Source organism: Phaenicophaeus curvirostris, chromosome 28, assembly GCF_032191515.1.
Source record: "Phaenicophaeus curvirostris isolate KB17595 chromosome 28, BPBGC_Pcur_1.0, whole genome shotgun sequence".
In the NCBI taxonomy this organism is placed as follows: Eukaryota; Metazoa; Chordata; class Aves; order Cuculiformes; family Cuculidae; genus Phaenicophaeus; species Phaenicophaeus curvirostris.
The window spans coordinates 6,047,843-6,072,237 of NC_091419.1; the positions used below are offsets into that span (position 1 = coordinate 6,047,843).

The following is a 24,395-nucleotide window of genomic DNA, read 5'->3' on the forward strand; positions in this document are numbered from 1 at the left end:
CTACCCCAAAGAAACGGAGCCACGGGTGATTCAACGACAACAGAACCAAACGAAAAACAATCTCCTTGTGCTAATGGGATTGGTTCTGTCCCTACCACGCACATTCCAGCCCAGCTTGAGGGACCACGCGGGGCTGGGGGGGGGAGAAGGGGAGGCTAACGAAGCCAAATTATTATTCTCCATCTTCAAATGTCAGAGTTGAGCGCGGTGCCGCTGGCTGGACCCGTGGCGATGCCGTGCGGAGGCGAAGGGCCCTGTCGGCAGCCGGCACGGAGCGCCTGCGCGGTGCCTCCAGCCCACCGCCAAGTGACATGCATTTTCCATTCCCTGGGCTTCATTACTTCTTGGAACGCAGACCTTGCTTGCTGGGCTGCGAGGGGCTTCGCTTCCCTCCGTGTTTATTTTCCTCGCCGTGTGTTCTTTTGCCAGGTGAGAAGCGCAGCCAAGCTGGTCCGGGAAAGCAGGGATGTACGGTTGTGGTTTGGATGGATGGGAATCGAGCTCCCTTAAGCACCGACGCAGCGATGCGGCACCTGCTCACCTCCAGGCGCTGGAGCCATCCCATGATTTCACGGGGACGAGACACGCGTGGCTAACGCTGCAGCAACGTGCAGGGGGGGATCTGCTGGACGGCGGCGGTGCCGAGCGGCGCTGGGGACGGCCAACGCCTGCAGCTGGCGTGGGAGCCGGCTCCCGCGGGTGCCGCGTGCGTCAGCTCGCCCAGCCCTGCGTGGGAGTGGAAGGAGCCCAAGACTCGTAAAAGAAGGTGTTCGGCCTTCTTCCAAGCCAGATCCCACGTAGCTCTGCTGTTTGCTTCCCGCTCCTCCTGCTCCGCGGGGTGGGTAGAGCTGCCTGGGCGTGGGAACGTGGCCAAAGGGCCAGGTTGTCTCCATCCCAGCAGGGTTGGGGACCTGCAGGGCTGCTCTGCGCCCCCGGTTAGGTGGGAACCTACAGACCTCACCCTGCTCAGGGGCTCCTGTGTTGCTGGAAGTCCCGTGTCCCCTGCGCTGGTCTCGGTCGTGGAGTTATCTGCGGTGGCACTGCCAGAGATGGTCCTCAAGGTGGGAAGGAGAGAGCATCTCGCCTTCACCATCCTCCCAGGAGAGACTGGTAATGTCTCAGGGAGCTAAAACATCTCCATACCTGAGCAGGGACATGGGGAGATGCTGGCAGGGAATCCTGGTGAGGAAAGATAGAAGGGAGGGAGAAGGACCAGCTCGTGCGATGCCGTGGCTCATCTTTACACGGAGAGCCCCAGTTCCACCAGCACACGCAGCTACACCCCAGCCTGAATGTTCCACCCCTCCCTGGGCTCACACGCTCGCTGGGATCACCCTGGGATTAGCAGAGAGCAGTCTACCAGGAACTGAGAGGGAATAAAACTAGCCAGAAGCACAGGCACCAAAAAAAAACCCACTGGCACCCTCCGGACACGCACTGCCAGCAGGAGACAGCGATGTTTGGAGGCAGGGAACGTGAGGGAGGCCACTCACAGGCTCCTTCATAAAAACAGCAAATAAAGCAACCAAGAGGCTTTGTTGTGCTGAGGAAAATCTAGCAAGAATTGGGAGTAAAAAAAAAAATAAGCTGTTTGGGGCCAGCTGTCCAGCTCCTCCACCCAGCACAAACTGTGGGGACCGCTGCGAGCCGCGAGGAATTCCTGTTTCTGAGCCCTCTCAGGATGAAACAAAAAGGTCGGAGGAAAAGGCAGCGCTGCCAGCTCATGATTTTGTCATTAGTCTCACAGTGCTGGATGCAGATTTTAAAGCCCCAGCTGTGGGAGTCGTGGGATAGGCGAGCGCTTGGCTTGCCGTACAGGGTAGAGCTCATGTTTTGTAAAATGGTGAAAATGTGACTCAAATATATCTTGATGGCTTCAAATAAGGATCAGAAAGAAGAAGAATGTAAATAGTTTGGGGTTTATTCTTTTTTTTTTTAACCCAGTAAGTTATCCTTATGGTTTTCCAGGCTCTCCACAGTAGGAATAGTGGGACTGCCTTGATATACTGTGTGCGGGATAAATGTATTAAGCGTTGTGCGAGCCGCTCAGATGCTGCGCTAACACGGGTCGTAAAAATCACCTTAGATATAAGGCAGACTCCTTGGGGAAGGGGCTAAGTGCACTCAACAAATAATGAATAGAAATAAAAATAAATATCAAATGGCCCATAAAATCCAGCAATAATGGTAACTAAAAAGTTTCTGGATTTGCTGGGAGAGATAAAATCCCACCAGCAGGACCAAATAACGAGAAATACCCCCCTCCTGGTTCCTTCTCCACATGACCCAAGTCAGCGCGCCTGGTCACCAGAGTAGTTATGGAACACATCTTCCTTCCAGCATCTCATAAATGCATTTTTCATGCTTTAGGAGCCCTTCTGGGCTTCGATTTAACTGGGATCTGGGGAACATGTGAAAGGCATTTACAGCGTGCGGCACAGCCTGGGTTTTTCCTGCAGGGGAAGCAGAGGTGTAAGGTTCACAGCTCCCACCGGCCAACCCACCTGGGATGGAGAGGTCCACGGCGAGCATGGTTACTGACCCCAAATAGATGCACTCAAAATATCTATATGGACCTAAACAAAACAAAGGGAAAGTGTTTCTTTTAAACCTTTTAACAAGGGGTGGGGGGGTGGGGTGCTGCAGAAAGCAGCCTCAGGAGAAAGTGGAAGGGATCAGCAGGGCCAGGGAGGTTCTTCTCCCTCTGGACTCGGCACTGGGGAGACCGCTCCTCGAATCCTGGGGTCAGTTCTGGGCCCCTCACCACAAGAAGGATGTTGAGGCTCTGGAGCGAGTCCAGAGAAGAGCAACGAAGCTGGTGAGGGGGCTGGAGAAGAAGAGGAGCGGCTGAGAGAGCTGGGGGTGTTTAGCCTGGAGAAGAGGAGGCTGAGGGGAGACCTCATTGCTCTCTGCAACTCCCTGAGAGGAGGTTGTGGAGAGGAGGGAGCTGGGCTCTTCTCCCAAGGGACAGGGGACAGGACGAGAGGGAATGGCCTCAAGCTCCACCAGGGGAGGTTCAGGCTGAACATTAGGAAAAATTTTTCACAGAAAGGGTGATTGGTCCCTGTCCGAGGCTGCCCAGGGAGGGGGTTGAGTCACCGTCCCTGGAGGGGTTTAAGGGCCGGGTGGACGAGGCGCTGAGGGACATGGGTTAGTGATTGATGGGAATGGTTGGACTCGATGATCCGGTGGGTCTTTTCCAACCTGGTTGATTCTATGATTCTATGATAAATGAAACAGAGCCAGTGCCTGCAGAATGATGAGGGCAAGGGGTTGTCAAGGAGGGGCAGGAGCCCCCGAGCACCAGAAAAAGATGATGTGAGTGTTGGGGTTGTCCTCTGCAGGGACAGGAGCTGGCCCAGATGATCCTTGTAGCTCCCTTCCTACTCAGGACATTCTATGATTCTACAAAAACACACAGAGCAACCGGTGGGGTGTTGGGAGAGCTGAGATGGGAGCCCCAGTCACTCCCACCCCGGTGGATGGGGCATCGTGCTGGAGCGTTGGACACGGGCAGCTGCGGGTTCTGCCGATGGCTCACGGCGTTAACTTTCACCTGCTGTCTCTCCTCCCGCTGACATCTCCTCTTCTGTGCAGGTCGGGTCTAAAATAACAGGGCCCCGAGGTCCTGGTCGGGGTCTCCGTGCACTGCAGCAATACAAATAGCAAATTAATAAGTCCTGCTTCCCTTTCTCCCAAAGGTTTTACGAGGCTTAATTAATGAATGTCTGTAAAACGCATTCGGAGCTGGGAATGAAATGTGCTGTGGAAATGCCAAATATTTTTAATGCTCCAGCAGATTTAGAAGGTTTAAATAAGAAAAATACACAGCTTTGCCTCTGAAACAGATTGCTCCCCTTGAAGCGGAGGGCTCCGGAACATGAAGTTTTCATCAGGCTGACTTGAAAGAGTACGGTCACGGCTTTCCAAGTGTGTTTATTCTCGTGTATGAATTCCCCCTTTCCCCATGCAGATGCGGACACCGAGGCATGCGAAATCAAAGCCATTTACCCCCGGCCGCTGGCACAGCCACCGCTATGAAGAATTTCCTGATTGGAAATGCCCTCTGGACCGTCCGCTCTCTCCAGATGCGCTCCGGCTTCAGCGATTACACGGACCCCAGAGCGATGCTTGGCCTCATCTCCGCCGGTTGCTTCGGGGAGAGCCGGACGCTGATGCCGACCATGTGTGGGGACGTCGTTGGGCGGCATCTTTGGCACAGAGATGGCGTGAGATCTCCAGCGACAAGACTGCACCCTCTGGAGGGTACGGCTGCTCCTGCACTAAGCGCTCGTGGTGATAAAACCCAGTCCATAACCATCTGGATGGCACGGAGGGAGACTTTGTCCCCAAGGATACAGGGAGCACGGCTGTCCCCACGATCCCAGGCTGGTCGTGATCTCCTGTGACCCCAGCAGAAGATATTTGATGGGTTGAATGTGGAGTCGCGAGGGAGAGGGCATGGACCATCGGCTGCTGTTGGGTAGTGGTCGGATGGAGGGAGCTGAGGAGCGTGGTGGCCAGTGGGGCAGTGACAGCCCCTGATGGTCACTGCGACCCCACAGCCGAGCGACAGCGACAGACGCCCAGTCCCCTCAGCTGTGGGGCGGTGACGGCCCCCCAAGTTCCCTCAGCCGTGGGAAGGTGGCAGCCCCTGGGACCTCTCAGCTGAGGGATGGGGACAGACCCCCAAATACCCTCGGCTGTGGGGAGGTGATGGTGCCCCCCAACCCCTGTCCTGTGGAGCAGAGACAGCCCCTGGGACCCCAGGGCCGAGGGATGGAGCCCCAAACCCACTGTGCTGTGGGGGCTGTGACAGCCTGAGCCCCCAGGTCCTCGGGGGTGGGGGGTGGTGGCGGCACTGGTGGCAGCACTTGACCCTTTCCCATTCCTCCTCTCCCCTCCTCTCTCCTCTCCTCTCCTCTCCTCCCCTCCCCTCCCCTCCCCTCCCCTCCCCTCCCCTCCTCTCCTCTCCCCTCCTCTCCCCTCCCATATATCCCATCTCCCCTATCTTTTCCCTCCCGTCTTCCCCTCCTTTCCCCTCTCCTCTCTCCCCTCTCCCTTATCTTCCCCCGTCCCCCCCTCCCTTATCTTCCTCTCTTTTCTCCCCTCTCCTCTCTCTCCTCTCCCTTTTTCCCCTCTCCCCTCTTCCCTGTTTCCTTCCTCTCCTCTCCTCTCCTCTCCTCTCCTCTCCTCTCCTCTCCTCTCCTCTCCTCTCCTCTCCTCTCCCTCTCCCTCTCCCTCTCCCTCTCCCTCTCCCTCTCCCTCTCCCTCTCCTCCTCCCTCTTCCCCATTCCCTCTTTTCACTCCTCTCCCACCCCCTCTCTTTACCCTTCTCCCCTTTCCCCTGTTCCCTCCCCTCCTCCTCCCCCTTCCCTCCCTCCTCTCCCTCTCCTTCCTCTCCCTCCTCTCCCTCTCCCGTCCCTCCCCTCCGCTCGGGCCCCTCCCCCCTCCCCGCCCGCCCAAGATGGCGGAGTCCGGCGGGGCCGAGTTCTGCGCGGAGCGGCCCGGCGGGTGAGCGGGGCGGGGGGCGGCGGGACCGGCCCCTCCGCCGGGGGGTCCTGGGGCTGGGGGCCCGGCCTTGCGGGGTCCTGGGCAGGGCATGGGGCTAGGGGTCCTGGCGCTGGGGGTCCTGGAGCTGGAGGGTATTGGAAGGGGGGTCCTGAGCAGGGCCCAGAGCTGGGGGGGTCCTGAGCAGGGCATGGGGTGTGAGGTCCTGGGGGTGGAGGTCTTGAGCAGGGTGTGAGAATGGGGGTCCTGGGGGTGGGGGCCCGGGGGTGGGGGTCCTGGGCAGGGCATCGGGCTGGGGGTCCTGGCGCTGGGGGTCCTGGAGCTGGGGGTCCTGGGGCTGGAGGGTGTTGGAAGGGGGGTTCCTAAGCAGGGCCCAGGGTTGGGGGTCCTGGGGGTGCAGGTCCTGAGCAGGACATGGGGTCTGAGGTCCTGAGGTTGGAAGTCTTAAGCAGGGCATGAGAATGGGGGTCTTGGAATGGGGGCCCAGCCTTGGGGGTCCTGAGCAGGGCATGAGGCTGGGGGTCCCGGGGCTGGAGGGTATTGGAAGGAGAGTCCTAAGCAGGGCCCAGAGTTGGGGGTCCTGGAGTTGGGGGTCCTGGGGGTGCAGGTCCTGGGCAGGGCATGGGGTCTGAGGTCCTGAGAATGGGGGTCCTGGGGGTGGGGGCCTGGCCGTGGGGGTCCTGGGCAGGGCATGAGGTTGGGGGTCCTGGGGGTCCTGGGGCTGGAGGGTATTGGAAGGGGGGGTCCTAAGCAGGGCCCAGAGTTGGGGGTCCAGAGTGTGGGGGTCCTGAGCAGGGCATGGGGTGTGAGGTCCTGGGGGTGGAGGTCCTGAGAATGGAGGTCTTGAGCAGGGCATGAGAATGGGGGTTCTGGGGTTGAGAGTCTTGGGGTTGGAGTTCCTGGGGTTGGGGGTCTTGCACAGGACATGGGGATGCGGGTCCTGGGGTTGGAGGTCCTGAGCAAGACATGGGGTCTGAGGTCTTGGGGATGGAGGTCTTGAGCAGGGCATGAGAATAGGGGTCCTGGGGTTGGAGGTCCTGAGGACGATATGGGGATGGGGGTCTTGGGGATGGGGGGTATTGGAAGGGGGGGTCCTAAGCAGGGCCCACAGTTGGAGGTCCTGGGGATGGAGATCTTGAGCAGAGCATGGGGTTGGGGGTCCTAGGGATGGGGGTCCTGGGGTGGGAGTCTTGAGCAGTGCATGGGGATGAGGGTCCTGGAGGTGGAGGTCTTGGGTTTGGGGATCCTGATATGGGCATGGGGTCTGGGATCCGGGGTTGGGGATCCTGAGTAGAACATGGGGATGGAGGTCCTGGGGAGGTCCTAAGTAGGACCCAGGGTTGGGAGTGCTGAGAGTGGGGGTTCTGGGGTTGGGGTTCCTGAGCAGTTCATGGGGTCGGGGTCCTAGGGGCTGGGGGTCATGAGCAGGGCATGGGGCTGGGGGTAGGGGGTCCTGGGGAAGGAAGGATCCTGGGGCTGGGGCTCCTGAGCAGGGCCCGGGTCTGGGTGTCCTGAAGGTGGGGGTCCTGGGGAGGGGTGTCCTGGGGTCTGGGGGGTCATGGAAGGGTCCTGGGATGTGGGGGGTCATGGAAGTCTTGAGTGGGGACCTGAGGTTGGGGGTCCTGGGGAGAAGGGGATCCTGAGCAGGGCCTGGAGTTGGGGGGACCTCTGGAAGATAATGATGATAATTCATTACAGCGCTTTCCCTTTATGAGGAGGGGGCTGGGGTCTGAGTACAGCTCTAAACCAGGATATTGTGAATCCCACCTCGGTCCCAATGGGGCTGGGTTTGCAGAGCCACAAGCCTCGTAGGTTTAGGGAGAAACAGGGTTGACAGGTTCATGGAGAAGCCAAGTTTTGGGGTTCCAGGCCCATCCCATTCCCTATGCGTGCCCCCTGGGTCCTGGGTTTGGTCCCTGCAGGGTGACTTGGCCTTAGAAGGTGTCACAGAGGTGGTGTAGTACATGGCACTGGGACCAGGTCCTGGAGGAGTTCCTCTTCCCAAGGCTTCTTTATCCATCGCCGTCCAAAAGTTCCCGTGTTGAGCAGCGTTCGGGAGTTGTGGTGTCTCTCTGGGATGTTGTGCTAGCAGCCTGTCACTTGGAAGCATTGTTTATCCTCAACTTCACGCTGCGTTCGCACCCAAAATAACCACCCTGTACGTCTCCCTGCGGAGAGGGAAGCTCTCCCAGTCATCGCTCCATGCTGGAGGAGCCTCGGAATTCTCACCTCATATATAGATATTATTGTGCTTTAATGACCGCCTGCGTGTGCTCTGTGCTGTGTTACCTGGGGCTTTCCATTTTCTCTCCCTGTTCCTCCTTCCCTTTCCTAACAGGAGCAGCAGCACCTCTTTCACACGGATGTCCATAGGGCTGCTCGGAGTTTCTCAGAGGCGAGTGTGGAAGGAATTTATTTCAGGGCTGTGATAAATCACCCAGCCTGGAGCTACAGCAGTTTTGTTCCCCGAGCTGTTGCTCCGTCGTGTTCCCTATCGCTGTGTGTTTATTTTCTTTGTGAGTTTTAAAGTAAAGCCCGTTGAAGTTTGGAATTTGCTTCCTGTTGGTTCTAAGTCCTGTTTTAAAGGATAGATTTGTCAGAGAATAGAGGGGAGAAGCCTGATGGGGGACGTTGGACGTGCCGCGTTTCCTCTGTAGAACGAGAGTTTCACAGGCATTCTCCATCCACAATGATTCCTTGTTAGGTGCTTCCCACTTGTGACTTTTTGGGGCTTGGTGAGTATTTACTGTCTCAGGCAAAGGGACACAGTGCCCTCTCGCTCTATCCCCCGTGCCGTTTCGGTGCTGCGCTCTTACTCAAACAGCACAGGCAGAATTTCCATCTTTGGAATTGCTACTGCATGGCTCATGCAAGTTACCCGTGAGTACAATCGCTTCCCCAGAGCGAGAAAATCAACTTATCTGCTGGGGATCCTGTGTGTTCTCTTGATATGGAACATGCCGTGTGGACAAAAGGCTTTGGACAGACTGAGGGCATGATTTGAGGCTGTTGCTGTGCACTGAAAAACAAACAGCCTCGATCTGCTTAGAAATAAACTTTCTCTCTTCCTCTCTGGGTAGAATTTCATGAGTTACAGGTGGGTTTCATAATTTACTCCCAGCCCTCGGTCTCATGTGGAGGGAGAGTTTCAGGCTGCGTAATTCACTGTGTAACATCGAGGATACGCATTGAGATTGATGAGCAAAGTGAAATCCGTCGGTACCCTCGGTAAGAGGAGCCGACGCTGAGAAGTGTGAACTCTTCTGCGATGCTGGAGAGGTAGGGTTGTACAAAGCAGGGTGGCAAAGATCTTTAAATGTCTTTTTGGATGCTGGAGAAGATGTTATCATGCAGGCCTTCAAGTAGGAATTAATCAGGGTGTCCGGACACCTGAGGAGAGCTGTGTATCTGTTAAACTGGGAATGATTCCTGAAGGAAGGAAGGTTGTGTAAATGCTCTTCAAACCCTCCCTATTGCTGTTACAGGCTGGCGTCTTCGCTGAAAGCGGTTCCACCTCTCAAAACCAGAATGAAATGGGGAGGGAGACCTGCAGGGCCTCCTTATCTAAACGTACACACGTCTGGGTTCGCGTCAAAGGAAAGTTGACCTGCGCTGCCCTTACACCTGCTGAGGAAAGTGGTGGGAGAGAGCAAATGTGCAGGAGGATGGAGTAACTCTGCACCGGGGGAGTGTGAGGGCTGTGAGTCTGCCTTGCTTTTGTGCTCCTGTGATCTCGTATAGCTTCACTCTTCAATTAGGCTTCTTTTTGAAACTGTTCAAAGTTTGGGTTTGTGTGGTTCCTGTGTTCTGTGCTCCGCCACATGGCAATTCTAAAGCAGTTTTAGTTGTTAGATCTGGTAGACGTGGTGTAAATGTTTACGCTCTGATTCAATCACTGTAAAAATAACTGCTGCTTTCTTTTTCAACACGGGGAAACTTCGGAGCTAGAGGTTTTATTTAGACCCAAGGGAACTTCGGTAATTCTGTAAAGGTTTCTGTCTTACCTCCAAGCGTGGCTTAGTGTGAGCTGCTTTGTAAGGAGGAGTCTTGAGATGGTGGCTGAGGCGTCTTTTCTAGTTTCCCATTCATGTGGAAGGTAAATGCTGAACTTGCCCAGAAGCCAGGGACCTTTAGGGAAAGCTGTTGCTGTGCTGCTGGTGGTCTTGGGTTACTCTGTTCAGGGGATGCTCTGAGGGTGCCACAAAGCCTGCACAGATGTGAGTTGCCCCACGATCTGGGAAACAGAATGATCATAGAATCATGGAATCATTAAGGTTGGAAAAGGCCTCTAAGCTCATCCAGTCTAACCGTCAGCCCAACACCACCATCTCTACTAAACCATGTCCCAAAGCGCCATGGCCACAAGGTTTTTCAACCCCTCCAGGGATGGAGACTCCACCACTGCCCTGGGCAGCCTCTGACAGTGCTTCACCATTCTTTCCATAAAGAAATTTTCCTAACGTCCAATCTGAACCTCCCCTGGTGCAAGTTGTGGCCATTTCCTCTCATCCTGTTGCTTGGTGTTACGATACCAAGTGCTGGGGCAGCTGCTAGAAAACATGATTTCTTTAGTTTGTGTTAAGGGATGGTCGGTTTTCTCCTGTTGCCAGCTGTTTAGTTGCTCTGTGTGGCTCTTGCTTGAGATCCCGAGCTGCTCAGAGGCAGGAGTGTGGATGTGGAGGTGCGGGAGGAGGAGAGGCTGCGGGGCACCGTGCTGCTGTACCGACTCTACATCTAGCTACTCCTGTTGTTCCTGTTGCCACGCTGCCCAGAGGATGCAATCGGGTGTCAGAGAGACAGACTGAGACAAATGCTGCTCCAAGTAACTCATAGGCTGGTTTTGAAGTTTTCCCAAGTTATTACCTGGTGTGACTGTGTGGGAAAAGGTCGCAGAGTGATTTGCTTGGTGGGGGAATCTCTCTGCCCTGCTAGGAGCTGCTAGCAGAGCCAAAACAGGCTGTTTCCAGCGGGAATGCAAGCCAGCCACCGCTCAACTGGGACAAGCTGGGAAGCTGAGACAGATCCCAATAGATTCTTGGATGAAAGTAGAGGTAGCTGTGCCACAGATCAGCCTCACTCTGTTTCCAAAGGTGAAATGCGATGCTGGAGTGGGGTGGATGGAAGAGCAGGGGTGTAGGGAGGAGCAGGGTGGTGTCTAGAAGGCCGGGAGCCACACGGTGCTCCGGTGTCACTTTTGGGGTGGCCTTGGTGGCTCTGCTGTGCTCCCCAACACCACTAGGTGCCTCTCGGCCTTTGCACAGCGGCTCTGCCACGGGTGCTGCTGGGATGGCAGGCGCAGAGAGCACCCGCTGCGCCTTCTGGCTGCTGGAACCACCGCGGCCGTGTGCTCTGAAGGGATGAGGCTGCTTCTTTTGCCTTTATTTTTGATCCAGCATGGCTGTAGCTTTCCTTTTTCTAGCACCGGGGTTGGCAGGGTTGGACCGCCAGGGCATATGGTGTGGGAAACGTGGAGCTGTTTAAGGCAGTGCTGTCAGCAGGAATATCGAGTGTATAAAGAGCCTGCACTTCACCACGTACTGTGGATACACAGGCAGATTTTACGTGGTGTAAAATCCTCCTTCCTTCTGGGGGTCCTGGTGGGGCTGGCTGAGCTCGGGAGCAGCCAAAAGCAGCTGACGTTTTCATAGCCGTGGTGCTGCCTGGGACTGCCGGAGTAATTTATATGCTTAGAGTGATTTTTATATCTGCTCAGTTTGTTCCTGGCTCAGCGGGATTAAGTTTGGGGCTGACAGGAATATAATCGCGGTCGAGTTTGGGGGGTGGGGCAGTGTCTTCCCATTCTCGGTCCTTGTGGTAATACAAGTGGAGATTGTGGAATTGCAGGGTGTCCTTGGCAATGGGGGATGTGTCCCCTGCTGCCAGAGGAGGCTTGGGCAGGACTGAGGGTGCCCCAGGAGGATCCCTGTGCAGGACACCCTGCTCTGTGGTAGCTCTGGATGTGGCTAGAGAGAAGAGGAAGAGGAGAGAAAAGAAGAGAAAAGGCAGATCCTGGTAAATGATCTTCTCAGCCTGACATTCTGTGCCCCTCCAAGATCCATTGTGCAAATTTGGGCTGACGGAGCCGGCCCTGGGAGCTGTGTTGGCCGCTTTGGTTGCTGAATGAAGGGGACCAAACTGCTGTTCCCATTTGTCCCCACACCAGCATAAAGACGACTCTGAAGCCGTGACAGAAGCGTGTTTCAGAATCTTGTTCTTTCCTGCCTCTCTCCCCAGTTTCTCACGGGTACAGCACATGCTGACCACTTCCTGACACTGGAGCTGTGTGAGGTGGCACAGAGTTGAATGTGTTCAGATTCTCTGGTTTTTTTCGTTCGCTCTGTTTTACCAGGCCAGCCAGCTTCTGACAGACAGCCCCGTTTATTAGTGCTTTTAGCAAAAACCAAAATCCCACCTCCTTTGGCTTGCAAACAGCCTGCCAATTGAAGCCTGGGAGCAGAATAGATCTGTGTGTGTGTTTGTGAGTCCTGCTCAGAAAACAAGACAAACAGCGATTTGGAAATGTGTCTGGGACCTCTCAGGGGGCAAAACCTAGTATTTTTTAAAATAATTTGAAAAACCTCTTGCTTCAACTTCCTGCTGTACCTTTGGGTTGCAGGGATCCCGTGGTTCCAGTCTGGGAGATGCACATAAGCAAGTGAAGGGATCAGTAGTGCTTAAAAACTAACCATTAAGGTACCTCCTGGCCTCTCTGCAATGCGACTTTAATTACTGGTTTCACTAATGGCAAGGCTGAAGGTTGTCCAGCTGCGGAGTTGTGGGTCCCAGCCCTGTCCCAGCATCGCATAATCCATCTTTTGGGACCTCCCTTCCCTTTTGTGAGGGAGACAGAGCCTCTAGGTCCCTGTAATGCAAATAAGAACAGCTTGCTTTGGGCTTTGTTCTTCATTTAAAAGAATGGATATTGCTTGTTCTCCCTTGGTCAAACATTAATGTTCCTTAAACTTTGAGATTCAAAGTGTAAAAGGTCGAAGATGAAGCTTTTCAAACTTCACTCTTCAGCGTCAGGTGTTTTCCAGTAGACCATGTTTTTCACACAAAGTGTTACTCCTCCTAAAACTCCAACCCATTTATAATCTCTTTATCCAAGTGCTCCAAATTGCTTGTCACTTCTAAATAGCGATATTGGTTTCAGGCTTCCTACTTGTATTTATTGCCTGTGCTGAGAGAGAGGATGTGAGGAGAGGGAAGCGAGTGGAGGCAGAGGAGACAAATGGCAGAGATGAAGAAAAGGAGGTGGAGAAGGGAACAAAGATATTGATTAAATTATTAAGTTTCTCTGGGAAACCTCCCCTTCACTCACTGTATTAATATTTAATCAGTTGCTGATCATTAAGTGCTTATTGTTGTTAATCTAGACAGGGAAGTGCTGGGAAATGTTTCTGATGGGTGCTGGTGGCAACTGTGCTGGCTGCTGGGAACGTAAGTAGGTTAACGGGGCAGGTATTTTTAAGTCTCATTGCCTGGCAGCATCTCATCTTCAAGGGAACCTCTGGACGCCTTTTCCTAGAGGGATGCAAAGGCCACGGGAGCGTTGTCCCCAAGTCCAGGCAAGAGCCCGTGGACCCAGCACGTCTGCAGTAACACTCTTGGCCTTTCTACCCTAACGTAATGTTCGGTAACGTGAGGCACTGGGAACTCATTTTCATCCTTCGGGCATGTGATATAAAGCCTCAGGATCTGAAATATTACAGTAACCATGGCTACCAGTGACTTATCCGAGGGAGTTTGACTTTTGTTTTGATTTTAAGTGTCTTAATTGTAGTTTAAAAATCAGAATCTGAATGTGTTTTTTACTTAGGTGTGAAACTAAAGGCATTAAATGATTTGCATTATTAAAATATCTATAATGCTGCCTTTCAAAGGTTCTTAAAGAAGGTCCTTAATATTCACACCCTGTGTTCTAAATAGAGTTACTCCTCAGCTTTATGTTAGCTCTGCTGCTCTCCCCATAAAAGATTTCTTGCCTGAGAGCTCCGAAGGTGCCTCGCTGGCTCTTTTGCATTCCCGAGTCCTTTGTTTATCCAGGAAAAAGCTGCGGCGCTGCGTGCTCGATGCTTGTGATCACACACACACAGAAACGCTGCTGCCTTTCCTCCCTCCTCTCCGTACCCAGCCGTGCCCGCTGTGTTTGCTGGAGAGGCTGCCTGCTGGCAGCGTGCCCTGCTCAGAAACCCTGCCAACCCCCTCGAGTTTCTCCCGTATGAAAAAATTACCAACACCACCTGCCCGGAGAGTGGGAAAACGTGGGTGGATATTAGCAAGGATGCTGAACCGGAGTGGAGAGCCAGCCTGGCTAGCGCTGAGCCGTCCCTCCTCCCCAGGAGGAGCAGGTTGGGAAAGCAGAGCAGGAAGGCGACAGGCAGCGGTGAAGCAAAAGGTTTATTTAATTCAATCGCCGCAATGTCGTAATCCGGCCCGGTGTAATTCTCGCCATTTGCACTCGTGCAGGAGTTGCAAATATGCTGAAATCTGGACCCATCCTCGCTAAGCCTTTAATTCCAGCTTTGATGTTTTTAATCATCAGTACAGATTTGGTAAAAATGATTCATTAGCTTGAAATGCAGCTTGGATTACACGTGATGCTGTGGAGAGCTGAGGAGGCAGAGGCAGGGGACAGTTGTTCTTTGGGATGGTCTCTGTGCCTCCTCTGAACAGGTTCTTGAGCTACGGCCCTTTGATATAGAATCATAGACTAGTTTGGGTTGGAAGAAACCTTAAAGATCATCTAATTCCAACCCCCAAGCGATGAGCAGGGGGCTAGGAGCCCTCAACCTGCCAGCGTTGGAGGCCTCTGGGGTGTCCAGGTGCTTCTTGCTGCATCTGTTTCTGGTCAGAAAACCAAGCCATCCTTGCTCCTAGACATAAGGAAGAATTTCTCCGCGATGAGAGTGGTGCAGCCCTGGCCCAGGTTGCCCAGGGAAGCTGTGGCTGCCCCATCCCTGGAGGTGTTCAAGGCCAGGTTGGATGGGGCTTGGAGCCCCTGATCCAGTGGGACAGTGGGAGGTGTCCCTGCCCATGGCAGCGGGTTGGAACTGGATGATCTTTAAGGTCCCTTCCAACCCAAACTATTCTGTGATTCTCCCCACGCTCTGGTTGTTGCGCTGTGCCGAGCTCTGCCCTGCAGTGGCTGGGAAGGATTGGAAGCAATCTGCTTCCAGAGCAGCAGCTTGGAGACAAATCCTTAATCCCATCACTTGTTCCCCAGCAGTGCCTTTTGGAAAAATGGGTACCCGTGGTGTTAGCGGAGCCCAAAATGGATCACCCCTCGGAATCAATGTGCCTATTGAATTCCAGCTCCTATGGATGCAGTTACATGAATACAAAGATGCCTTTCATTGCTGCAGCTATTTCCATATGGAAAGTGGGATTTCTGTTCCAGTAAAGTCACCTTTATACCAATATATTCACATGTTGGAGGCCCCGATCATGTAAACACTTTCAGCTCCCCGTGCAGCCCATGGTTCGTGTGGTGGAAACCCTGCTGGATGTGAATGGGATTTTTGTGGTTTCCAGTTTTTTCAAGGATGGATTTGAGCGGGTGCAGCCAGGCACGGTTGACCCTGCTCCGAGCTGGCGTGCTCGGCCCCTGCCGAAGGGTGCTCTGGCAAAGTTCCGCGGCAGGGGAAGGGCTGCGCTCAGCTTTGAGGACAAAGACTACAGCATGAGGAAAATTCCAGAAGCTCTCCAGCCCTGCCTCCTTCGGAAGGGGGAAAGAGCAGAACAAACACTTTCTCCCTGTTGTGTGAGAAAAGGCTTTTATCTGCGTGGCTGAGAAGTAGGTCCAACTCTTCCAAAGTTCGTCTGCCAGGCAGTTCCTTCTGTAACAGAGCGTTAAGCAACAAGTACACGGCATATTCCCATCTCACGAGATAGAGGCAGCCTCACAAAGGCGCTTTCAGATGTTCAAGGCTTCCTTTTGTGTTTTTTTCCTTTCCCTGTCCTCCAGCTGCTGCCTCTGTTCTTCCTCTGTTCCCGATGCAGCCCAAGGACTGGAAGAGCGGACGGTGCCCCTGGTCCCGCAGCCTGGCTAGTGCCCAGCCTGCCTTTGGCACAAACCCCTCTCTGCTGACCATGGTGCAACCACCATTTGTGGCTGTTTTCTACCTCTCCTCCTCTCGCTTTGGTTTTTTTTGTTGTCTTCGACTGGTTTCTTATTCTTTGTATGGATTTGGTTTGCTTCCAGCTTATGTGTTGCTTCTAAAAATTCCTTTATTCCAGACTGAAGAAAACTGGACGTGAGTGATTCTGCTCTTACTGTTTGGTTCTGGTTTGCCTTTTTTTCCCCCCTGGAGGACTGTGTAAACATCGGATCCCTTTATTCTGTACCTGTAAATGGACAAAGGGACTCACGCAGGGAGATTTCCAGGGGGAGCTGTTCATAATTCCCTGTTGAAATGAGTCGCACATGCAGACATGTTTATTCCAGCACAGAAATATCCACCCACCCCGATTTACTCCTCCATCTGCTCTAAACTTAAACCCTGGTTTTGAACAGTGCCTGGAAAAGTTAATGGAGAAAAAAGGAAAAAGGAGGAGTGTTTGTTCAGCTAGAACTCGTTGTTTGAAGAGGGACTCGCGCTGGGAGGGCTGTGGATACAGTAAGAGCAATCCCGGTCCACTGGAAGGGGGTTGGAACTTGATGAAGGCAGTGAAAGATCAGCCCTTAGGCTGGGAAAAGGAACATTTAGAATTGGTCTGAAACAAATGCTGAAGAGAATTCCCAGAAGAATCCTGCAGGAGATCGAGGCTGATGGAGTTCTGATAGGCTTGGGAGTTGCTGTCTCCCAGCTGTGTGTGTTTTACCTGTTCAGTTTGAGGCAAACTGGGTTTGCTTGGTGAACAATGCCGTGTTCCAAGGGAAGAGCATTTCCGTGCTTATGCTCGGTGTTTCCTTTTTTGACTCCAGCAACTCCAAGCCATTGCTCCAGAGCGGAGAGGAAAACAAGTTTGACGTGATGAATATTCATGCTCTCGCTCCCTCCGATCTCCTCCCTCTTAGCTGGAGTGGATAGAGGTTTCTTGGCTCCCAGAGTGATGGATAAAGGTCTTGTCAGCAACTGCCTTTTTGCTAATCCTTTTTAATATAGGGAGGATGTTGTAGCTGGGCTCTGCGCTCTGAATTCAGACTTTTTAGTATGCTTGGACTTTAAGGTAGGAATCTCCGATCTGTGCTACAAGAAGCGCAGCTGACCGGTATCAGCCATCCCAGTAGGAACTCGTGTGTGTTCCCAAGCCTGCAGAGCTTCGCTATCTGCATCCTCCAGCATCCCAGAGAGCTCTGGAGCCGCTCGCGCAAAGTGTCTGCCCTCACAGCGCTCTGATGAACATCACAGATTTCCCCTCACTCGCCTTCCTTCTAAAGCTCACAGGAAATTGCAGTCCGATAAGTTAGGCAAATGGTGAGCCCTGTCCATTGTTGCTTATTGTTTGAGGATTGTTTACATCCCGTTTTTTGTTATCCCATCTCCCAGACTCTTCTCTGACCTTACCTGCTTGTTGCACGTGTTGCACGTGGCATTTGTTGTTGTTTGGGGAGAGATCTCGGGGACAGTTGGTAGCAAAGGATGTGATTGTGCAGCCCGACCCAGCTCGACCCAGTCTCTGTGCTGGAATTGTTGGCTTTGTCAGTCTATTCTGCCTAAAGAAAACTAATAATAATAATAATGATAATACCCTTTAAGTACAGTACTGAGGGCACTCTCCCACTGTGGACTTTAGAACAACTTTCCAGATTCCGTTTGATCCGTGTAGGATTTTTTATGTCATGCTTGCATAAAATATTTCTTAAGATGCAGAGACCAAATAGCAGGATTGTTCCAAAAACATAAACCGCATCCTGATTCCTTGTCCTTGTGCGTGTTTTCTTCCCAGAAGGGCTTGGATCTTGATCCTGAAAAGTAGTTCGGAGTTGGATTAAGTTTATAAATGAAGGTAGGAAGTCAACTCTTTGGTGGGCAGGGAATTCCAGCCGTGTCTCACCGTGCCTGGGAGACCTGCAGCAGGGTTGCAGTTCTGTTCAGAGGTGCATAGAGCATGGAATTATAGAGTCGTGGAATTGTGGAATGGTTTGTGTCGGAAGGGACCTCCAAGCCCATCCAGTCCCACCCCTGCCATGGGCAGGGACACCTCCCAGTGGATCTGGTTGCTCCAAGCCCCATACAACCTGGTCTTAAACCCTTCCAGAGATGGGGCAGCCACCCCTGCTCTGGGCAGCCTGGGCCAGGGCCTCCCCACCCTCAGACATCTCACAGTCTGTTCTTGCACGGATGCTGCTGATGCTCATCTGCAAACGCAGCCCTCTCTCCGACAAGCGCGTCTGAGGCCAGGTGATCTAGGAACGATGCTGTCACGCAGGAAACGTGTGAGAGGCACTGAGAAAACCAAGGAGATGTTTACCCTGGGAGGGAACTGTTTACAGCGCAGTTCAAACCGCTGACATTATGTAGAGCAGCCAGGGCTCTGTAATATTTTGCCTTTGCTCTTCTCGTGAGGGTCAGGCATACGGAAAGGATCAAATCAGGGTAGCGGGGCTGCCCCTGGATGCTGAGGATCTCACAGCTGCAGGCAGGAAAGGTGGTGGGGAGATTAAGCAACTGTGATTCCATCTCGTGGTTGAAGTCAATGTCAGGGTGGGCTCTGGGGTGGTTGTAGCGTGGGGACACGCGTGTTCGCCGGAGCTTTTGGCTTCACTGGCTGACGTTGGATGGTCCCTGCAGGCCACGTGTGCTGCACGGGTTGTCAGTAATGCGAAAGGATAATTGGAACATTTGGAAGTCTCTTTTGTACTGGGAGAAGGGAATACAACTGATGTCATGGTGTTCCGTGTGGCCGTTGAGCTGGGAATCTGCGCTCAAACCGCTTCGTGTTACCCCAGCATGCTTTGTAGGTGTGCCACATATTGTTTTAATTTAAACCCGGCCTGTCTCTCTTGTTCTGTTTTTAGCATGGCTGACAAGAACAGCACCCTGAAATGCACGTTCTCTGCTCCTGGCCACAGCACCACTCTACTGCAGGGACTGGCCTCGCTCCGAGCTCAGGCTCAGCTGCTTGATGTCATCCTCACTATAAATAATGAAGTGTTTCAGGTTCATAAAGTTGTCTTGGCTGCCTGCAGTGACTATTTCAGGTGAGAATCCAATAGGGAAGCAGGCATTTTTACCCTTCCCATTGGTTTTCTGTTTCCCCATCCTCCCCCACCCCAACTTTCCCCCCACAATCACACCCACACAGCCCTTTGGAGGGATGGTTTGCCCACGGTGGTGGTGGGATTACCTGCAGGCTCCTGGAGGCTCAGAGCTGGTCCCTCCGCACGCAGATGCGGTTTGTTCAACTACAGCCGCTGGGCCAAGACGCGAGTTGAAGCTCAGGCCTTGAACCCACCTCCGCGGCACTGGAGGAAACAGGGTTTGCCCTAGAGCTACTCGAGCTGATTGTCAAGTGGCAGCGAGGGCTCTGGAATGAATCATAGAATCATAGAATAACCAGGTTGGAAGAGACCCACCGGATCATCGAGTCCAACCATTCAATCAATTCAGTGAGTCATCCCGTGGAACGATGGTGCCCACTGTAGCTACCCTCGTGTTATCTTTAAATACCACTGATCTGAAGAGTGCAAAGTGCTTTGTGTGTGCACTCCCCTGGCCCCTAGAGAGAGGCAGAATCGTCCCATCTTGAGTGGGTAGTAAACTGAAACACAGTGATGAGTTTCTTCAGCCAAATTAATGCAGAGTGAACCTATTGCAGAGCAGGAAATCGAGTCTGAAGCGAAAATATGTATGCATCCATCCTGCCTCCTTCAGAGTCTTTTGTAACGGTTCTCTGACTGGGAATGACTCTGTTCTGAGTTAGGGATCTTCTCTGGCAGCACCAGTAGCAGTGCTGAGTGAGGATGTGCTGGAGGCAGAGCATACAGGGAGGGTTCAGAACAGAGAGCTCAGCCTGGGTGTTGTTCCCCACAGCAAGAGAGGGGCAGAGGGAGCTGTCCTCACTGCTCCCCTCCCTGATGTGTAGGTTTCTTCCTGGGCCAAGCAGACTGGTTTGCTCAGCAGGTAACCGAGAGCGAGGGACTCCAGTGTCCCCTGGAACATCCCCTGTGTCCCTTCGCTCATTCCTTCTGCCGCTCCAATGCTGTCTGTCTTACACACACACAGATTTTCCAGGCTGTTCCCTTCTCTTTCCCTTCGGTAGCACAAACCTCCCGAGCTGATTCTTCTCCCCTGCAGTTAATGAAGGAACCCATCTCTCCCCACATGCCAATAGCTCTGTTTGCACTCAGAAATGCTGTGTGCAGAGCCACTACGAGTGCGTTTTTGCTGTCAAAATATAATTGCTGAGTAGGTTTCTGGTTATAACTTCTGTGGTGCTGAGGAAGGTTGGCCTGGGGAACAAGAGCAGAATAATCCTGCTTTTGAAAATACTCTGGTTTTATGCAGAAGGAAGGAAGGAAGGAAGAGTGAAATGGAGGCATTTATATAATCAGCGTTTAAGAACCGTAATGGAATTGCATTCTGTTTGATGATTTCTCCTCATCATGGCAACAATAACGCTTCTCTCTCCCTGTGCACGTTTAGCTCCGTGTAGCGAACGCCCGAGTGCACGTGTGCCTGCACGGCCCCCCGGGGCAGGGGATCAGGGCAGCGCGCTGGGCCGGGACACGGGATGCGCGAGGGGATTTCAGCATCTGCTCTATGGATGAGTAATTGGGAACAGCATTCCTGGTCACTCGGCTACGGAAAGCTGATTTCATATGCAGATATTTCCTTATTTAGGTCATGGGGGATTTCTCGGGGTCATGCTGGATGGCAGCAGGTTTTCTAGCTGGGTTTGGACAGGAAACTTGGAGCTGCTGTCTCCGACAGCGTTCCCAAGATATTCCTTTATTCCAGCGCGGAAGAGGAGGGTCTGATCAGCATTTTTGCTAACTCGGATCTTAGAGTTGCTGCAGCTCCCTAAGGCAGCTCAAACGGCACCGTGACTTCACCAGGAATTTCCCTTTCCCATGGAGAAGAGTAGATTATCAGTGGTGGGAAAACCAGCCCGGAACGTGCTGCCAGCGTGCAACGGCAGCTCCAGGTGAAACTCCACGTCTCAGCTCTTCCACCAACCTGCTCCAACTTTGACTTCCCCGGAGCCGCTCCTCTACTGCTTGTGGAATCCTACAGGGCACAAACCTTCGCCCCCGAGCTGCCCAGATAGAACGCAGACAGCTGCAATGTGGTGTAAATGTGCCAAACCCAAGCATGCAGGGATGTCCCTGTCACACCTCAGGCCCCGTAGCTGAGAAATGCAGCGTGGCTCTACATGAGCGGCTCCCGAGGTGCCTGCGCGCAGTCCTTGGCGTGGTGTGTGCTTCCTGTGGAATTACGAAGCCTTCCAGGGAGGGGGATCTAGGGCCTAATCTCTGTGTGGCTTGGTCAACCGATGCATTTGCAGCTGTGCTGTAACCAAATCTTTGGGTTTGTGGGTTTAGTCGCCTGCTAACCCCCTGCTGTCACGCTGCAGCCTGACAGATGCTTTCTGAAGGGGCTGCACCTCTTGTTTTCTGGGAATGAAACTTGGAGGGGAAGTTCTGCTGTGATTACTAAAGCTGTTCATTAGATGTGTTGCATCTGCAGTATTTAAGCCATTTCATAGCCTGCCTGACTGCGATCTGTGCCTAAAGGCAGCGCTGCAGGCAAGCTCAGGGGATCGCTGGCTCCTAAACACAGGTGCTTCCCGAGGCGTGTTCTTTGTGCTCATAAATCCTGTGTACCTGGACTCCTTAGGGCATGGTTACCGGTCTCTGCTGGTGCAGATCCCATTGTGTCCTTTGGTTGGTGACTATGATGGATTCATTGGTGTCCAGTGTCCTCCCGAAGCTTTCTCCTGCTTTACTTGTGCTGCCAGCGGGACTGAAAAACTTAACCTTCTGATAGCTGCGCGTTACTTCTCAGTGCAGTCTTTAGAGCAGAGCTTTATGTCAGTAATTGCATACCCTAATTTCTCCTGGCTTTTAGAGATTTAGCCTTGATTTATTCCTCCCCTTCCCTATCCTCCCTAAGAGAATCAGCGTGTTCAAAAGATAAAATTAAATTATGAAGCAGCACATCGTTTTAAATGGATTTAAAAGAGGGGGGAATTGTTGTTTGTGTTCTTGACCTCCAGGGCGATGTTCACGGGCGGGATGAGAGAAGCCAGCCAAGACGTGATCGAACTGAAAGGCGTATCTGCAAAAGGACTGAAGCACATCATAGACTTTGCGTACAGCGCCGAGGTGACTCTCGATCTTGACTGTATTCAGGACGTGCTGGGGGCCGCCGTCTTCCTCCAGATGGTGCCCGTCGTGGAGCTCTGCGAAGAGTTCCTGAAGTCTGCCATGAGCGTAGAGACGTGCCTCAATATCGGGCAGATGGCCACCACCTTCAGCCTCGCGTCCCTGAAGGAATCGGTCGATGCGTTCACTTTTAGGCATTTCCTCCAGATCTCCGAGGAAGAGGATTTCCTCCACCTGCCGCTGGAGCGCCTGGTTTTCTTCCTGCAGAGCAATAAGCTGAAAAGCTGCAGTGAAATCGACCTCTTCCGCGCTGCCGTCCGCTGGCTGCAGTACGACCCGGCGCGCCGCGCCAACGCCAGCCAGGTGCTCTGCCACATCCGCTTCCCGCTGATGAAATCCTCGGAGCTGGTGGACAGCGTCCAGACCTTGGACATCATGGTGGAAGACGTTTTGTGCCGGCAGTACTTGCTGGAGGCCTTCAATTACCAGATCCTGCCCTTTCGGCAGCACGAGATGCAATCCCCTCGCACCACCATCCGCTCGGACGTCCTGTCCCTCATCACCTTCGGCGGCACCCCCTACACCGACAACGACCGCACCGTGAGCTGCAAAGTCTACTGCCTGCCGGATGCCAGCGTGCGCCAGTTCAAGGAGCTGACGGAGATGGAGGTGGGCAGCAGCCATTCCTGCGTGGCCGTGCTCGACAACTTCGTCTACATCGTCGGAGGGCAGCACCTGCAGTACCGGAGCGGCGAGGGAGCCGTTGATATCTGCTACCGTTACGATCCTCACTTGAACCAGTGGCTGCGCATCCAGGCCATGCAGGAGAGCAGGATCCAGTTCCAACTCAACGTCCTCCACGGCATGGTGTACGCCACCGGCGGGAGGAACCGCTCGGGGAGCTTGGCCTCCGTAGAGAAGTATTGCCCCAAAAATAACGAGTGGACTTACGTCTGCTCCCTGAAACGCAGGACATGGGGGCACGCGGGAGCCACGGTAGGAGACCGGTTGTACATATCGGGTGGGTATGGCATTTCCGTGGAGGACAAAAAAGCCCTGCACTGTTACGACCCCGCTACGGATCAGTGGGAGTTTAAAACCCCCATGAACGAACCCAGGGTTCTGCACGCCATGGTGAGTGCAAATAATAGGATTTACGCTCTGGGAGGCCGCATGGACCACGTTGACCGTTGTTTTGATGTTTTGGCTGTGGAATATTACGTGCCTGAAACGGATCAATGGACGACGGTGAGCCCCATGCGCGCGGGGCAGTCGGAAGCCGGCTGCTGCTTGCTAGAGAAAAAGATTTATATCGTAGGGGGGTACAATTGGCACCTGAACAATGTCACGAGCATCGTGCAGGTGTACAACACAGAAACCGATGAGTGGGAAAGGGACCTCCATTTTCCGGAGTCGTTTGCTGGGATAGCGTGCGCTCCCGTTATCCTGCCGCAGGTAACGACCCAGAGATAACGACGCACGGCCCGGGAAGTCGCGTTGCATGTTGTCAGGATGCTGTGTGGCCTCTTCGTTCTCTGCCAGTGGTGTTGTGCGTTTTGTGGGCGAGGGAAGGAGACGAATTGCTCGCGTTCCCTCCTCCGCGAGTCCCTCCTCCTTCCACGCCGTGTCCTGGCAAACGCGGTGCGGCAGCAGCCCTTCTCAGCCTTCACAGATGCTACAGCCGGGAGAAGCTTCTCTCTTTTCTTTCCATATTTCCCATGCGGGGAGTGCATTTTGCCAACTTTTCATACTTCTAACACTGTTACGCGCTGCAGACATCGCCAGCTCAGGAGTCACAAAGAACTGTGGTACATTTAAAAGAGTTCAGGTGGGGTTTTTATTAATAGCTCAAAAAAAATCATTGTGTCTCGCTTTGGTGTTTTTTAGCAAACCAGAAAACCAAATCCCGTGTAACGCACTGACCTCCAGAAGCAATAAAGGACAGCGGGAGTGGGAGAGCTCAGGTGCTTGGATTATGACAACATAGTCTTGCTTTTCAAAAGTGACTTTTTCCCCCTCTCCTAAAAGGGGGATGCTCATCCCTGCACATCTCTGGTTCTTCATTGCTTGGATTACACAGCAATTCCAGAGCCTTTCCTCACCCCCTCCAGAGAGCAGCATGATCTTCCAGCCCAGAAATTCTCCCTTCCTTGAAGCATCCAGAGTTTGCAGCACTAAAGCCATGTTGATAACTTGATTATGTATAAACGAGCATGATTGTTTTTTTTTAATTCATTGCCAAAGCCCTGTGGCAATAAGAGCTCTGGAGCTGCTCGCTGGAGCCGAGAGCGCCTGGAGGTGCTGGCTTAGGGCTCCTCTGCCTTTCCAGTCACGTTGGTCCAAACCCTTTTCCTACAGTAAAGGAGGTGGGTGCTACTTGTCACAAGCATGAAGGTTTTCTCCCTTGACCTGTAAATAAGAGATTTGGATCCTAATGTGGCCGCGCTCTGATTGGAATGGGTTTTATTGCTGTTGTTGCCAGTGGGTCTTTTCAATTATGAGGTTAATGTTACGATGACTCTGTCATTTTTCTAAGACCTGTGTTTACCGCACAGCATACTGTTACTTCCTGAACTTTCCTTTCCTCCAAAGCCATTCCTTCCTAATGAAT

General features: G+C 53.2%; 1 protein-coding gene across 3 annotated transcripts; it reads left to right on the plus strand.

The window, feature by feature from the left end:
• The first annotated feature begins 5,446 nt into the window (after nucleotides 1-5,446).
• On the plus strand, nucleotides 5,447-23,745 carry KLHL26 (kelch like family member 26). Of its 3 annotated transcripts, XM_069877805.1 has the most exons (4): nucleotides 5,452-5,514; nucleotides 18,476-18,658; nucleotides 21,676-23,239; nucleotides 23,672-23,745. In XM_069877805.1, exons 1-4 carry the CDS (start codon nucleotides 5,468-5,470, stop codon nucleotides 23,696-23,698), a joined length of 1,821 nt encoding a protein of 606 aa, XP_069733906.1. In that variant the 5' UTR covers nucleotides 5,452-5,467; the 3' UTR covers nucleotides 23,699-23,745. The 3 variants fall into 3 exon arrangements, with proteins under 3 accessions (XP_069733908.1, XP_069733906.1, XP_069733907.1); XM_069877807.1 differs by lacking the exon at nucleotides 18,476-18,658 and having other exon boundaries at nucleotides 5,447-5,514; XM_069877806.1 differs by having other exon boundaries at nucleotides 21,676-23,745.
• The last annotated feature ends 650 nt before the right edge of the window (nucleotides 23,746-24,395 follow it).

Coding starts and splice junctions, on each gene's coding strand:
- KLHL26 (XM_069877805.1), top strand. CDS start 5,468: ATGGCGGAGTCCGGCGGGGCCGAGTTCTGCGCGGAGCGGCCCGGCGG. Junction 5,515..18,475: donor TGCGCGGAGCGGCCCGGCGG/GTGAGCGGGGCG, acceptor TTCTGTTTTTAG/CATGGCTGACAAGAACAGCA. Junction 18,659..21,675: donor GCCTGCAGTGACTATTTCAG/GTGAGAATCCAA, acceptor CTTGACCTCCAG/GGCGATGTTCACGGGCGGGA.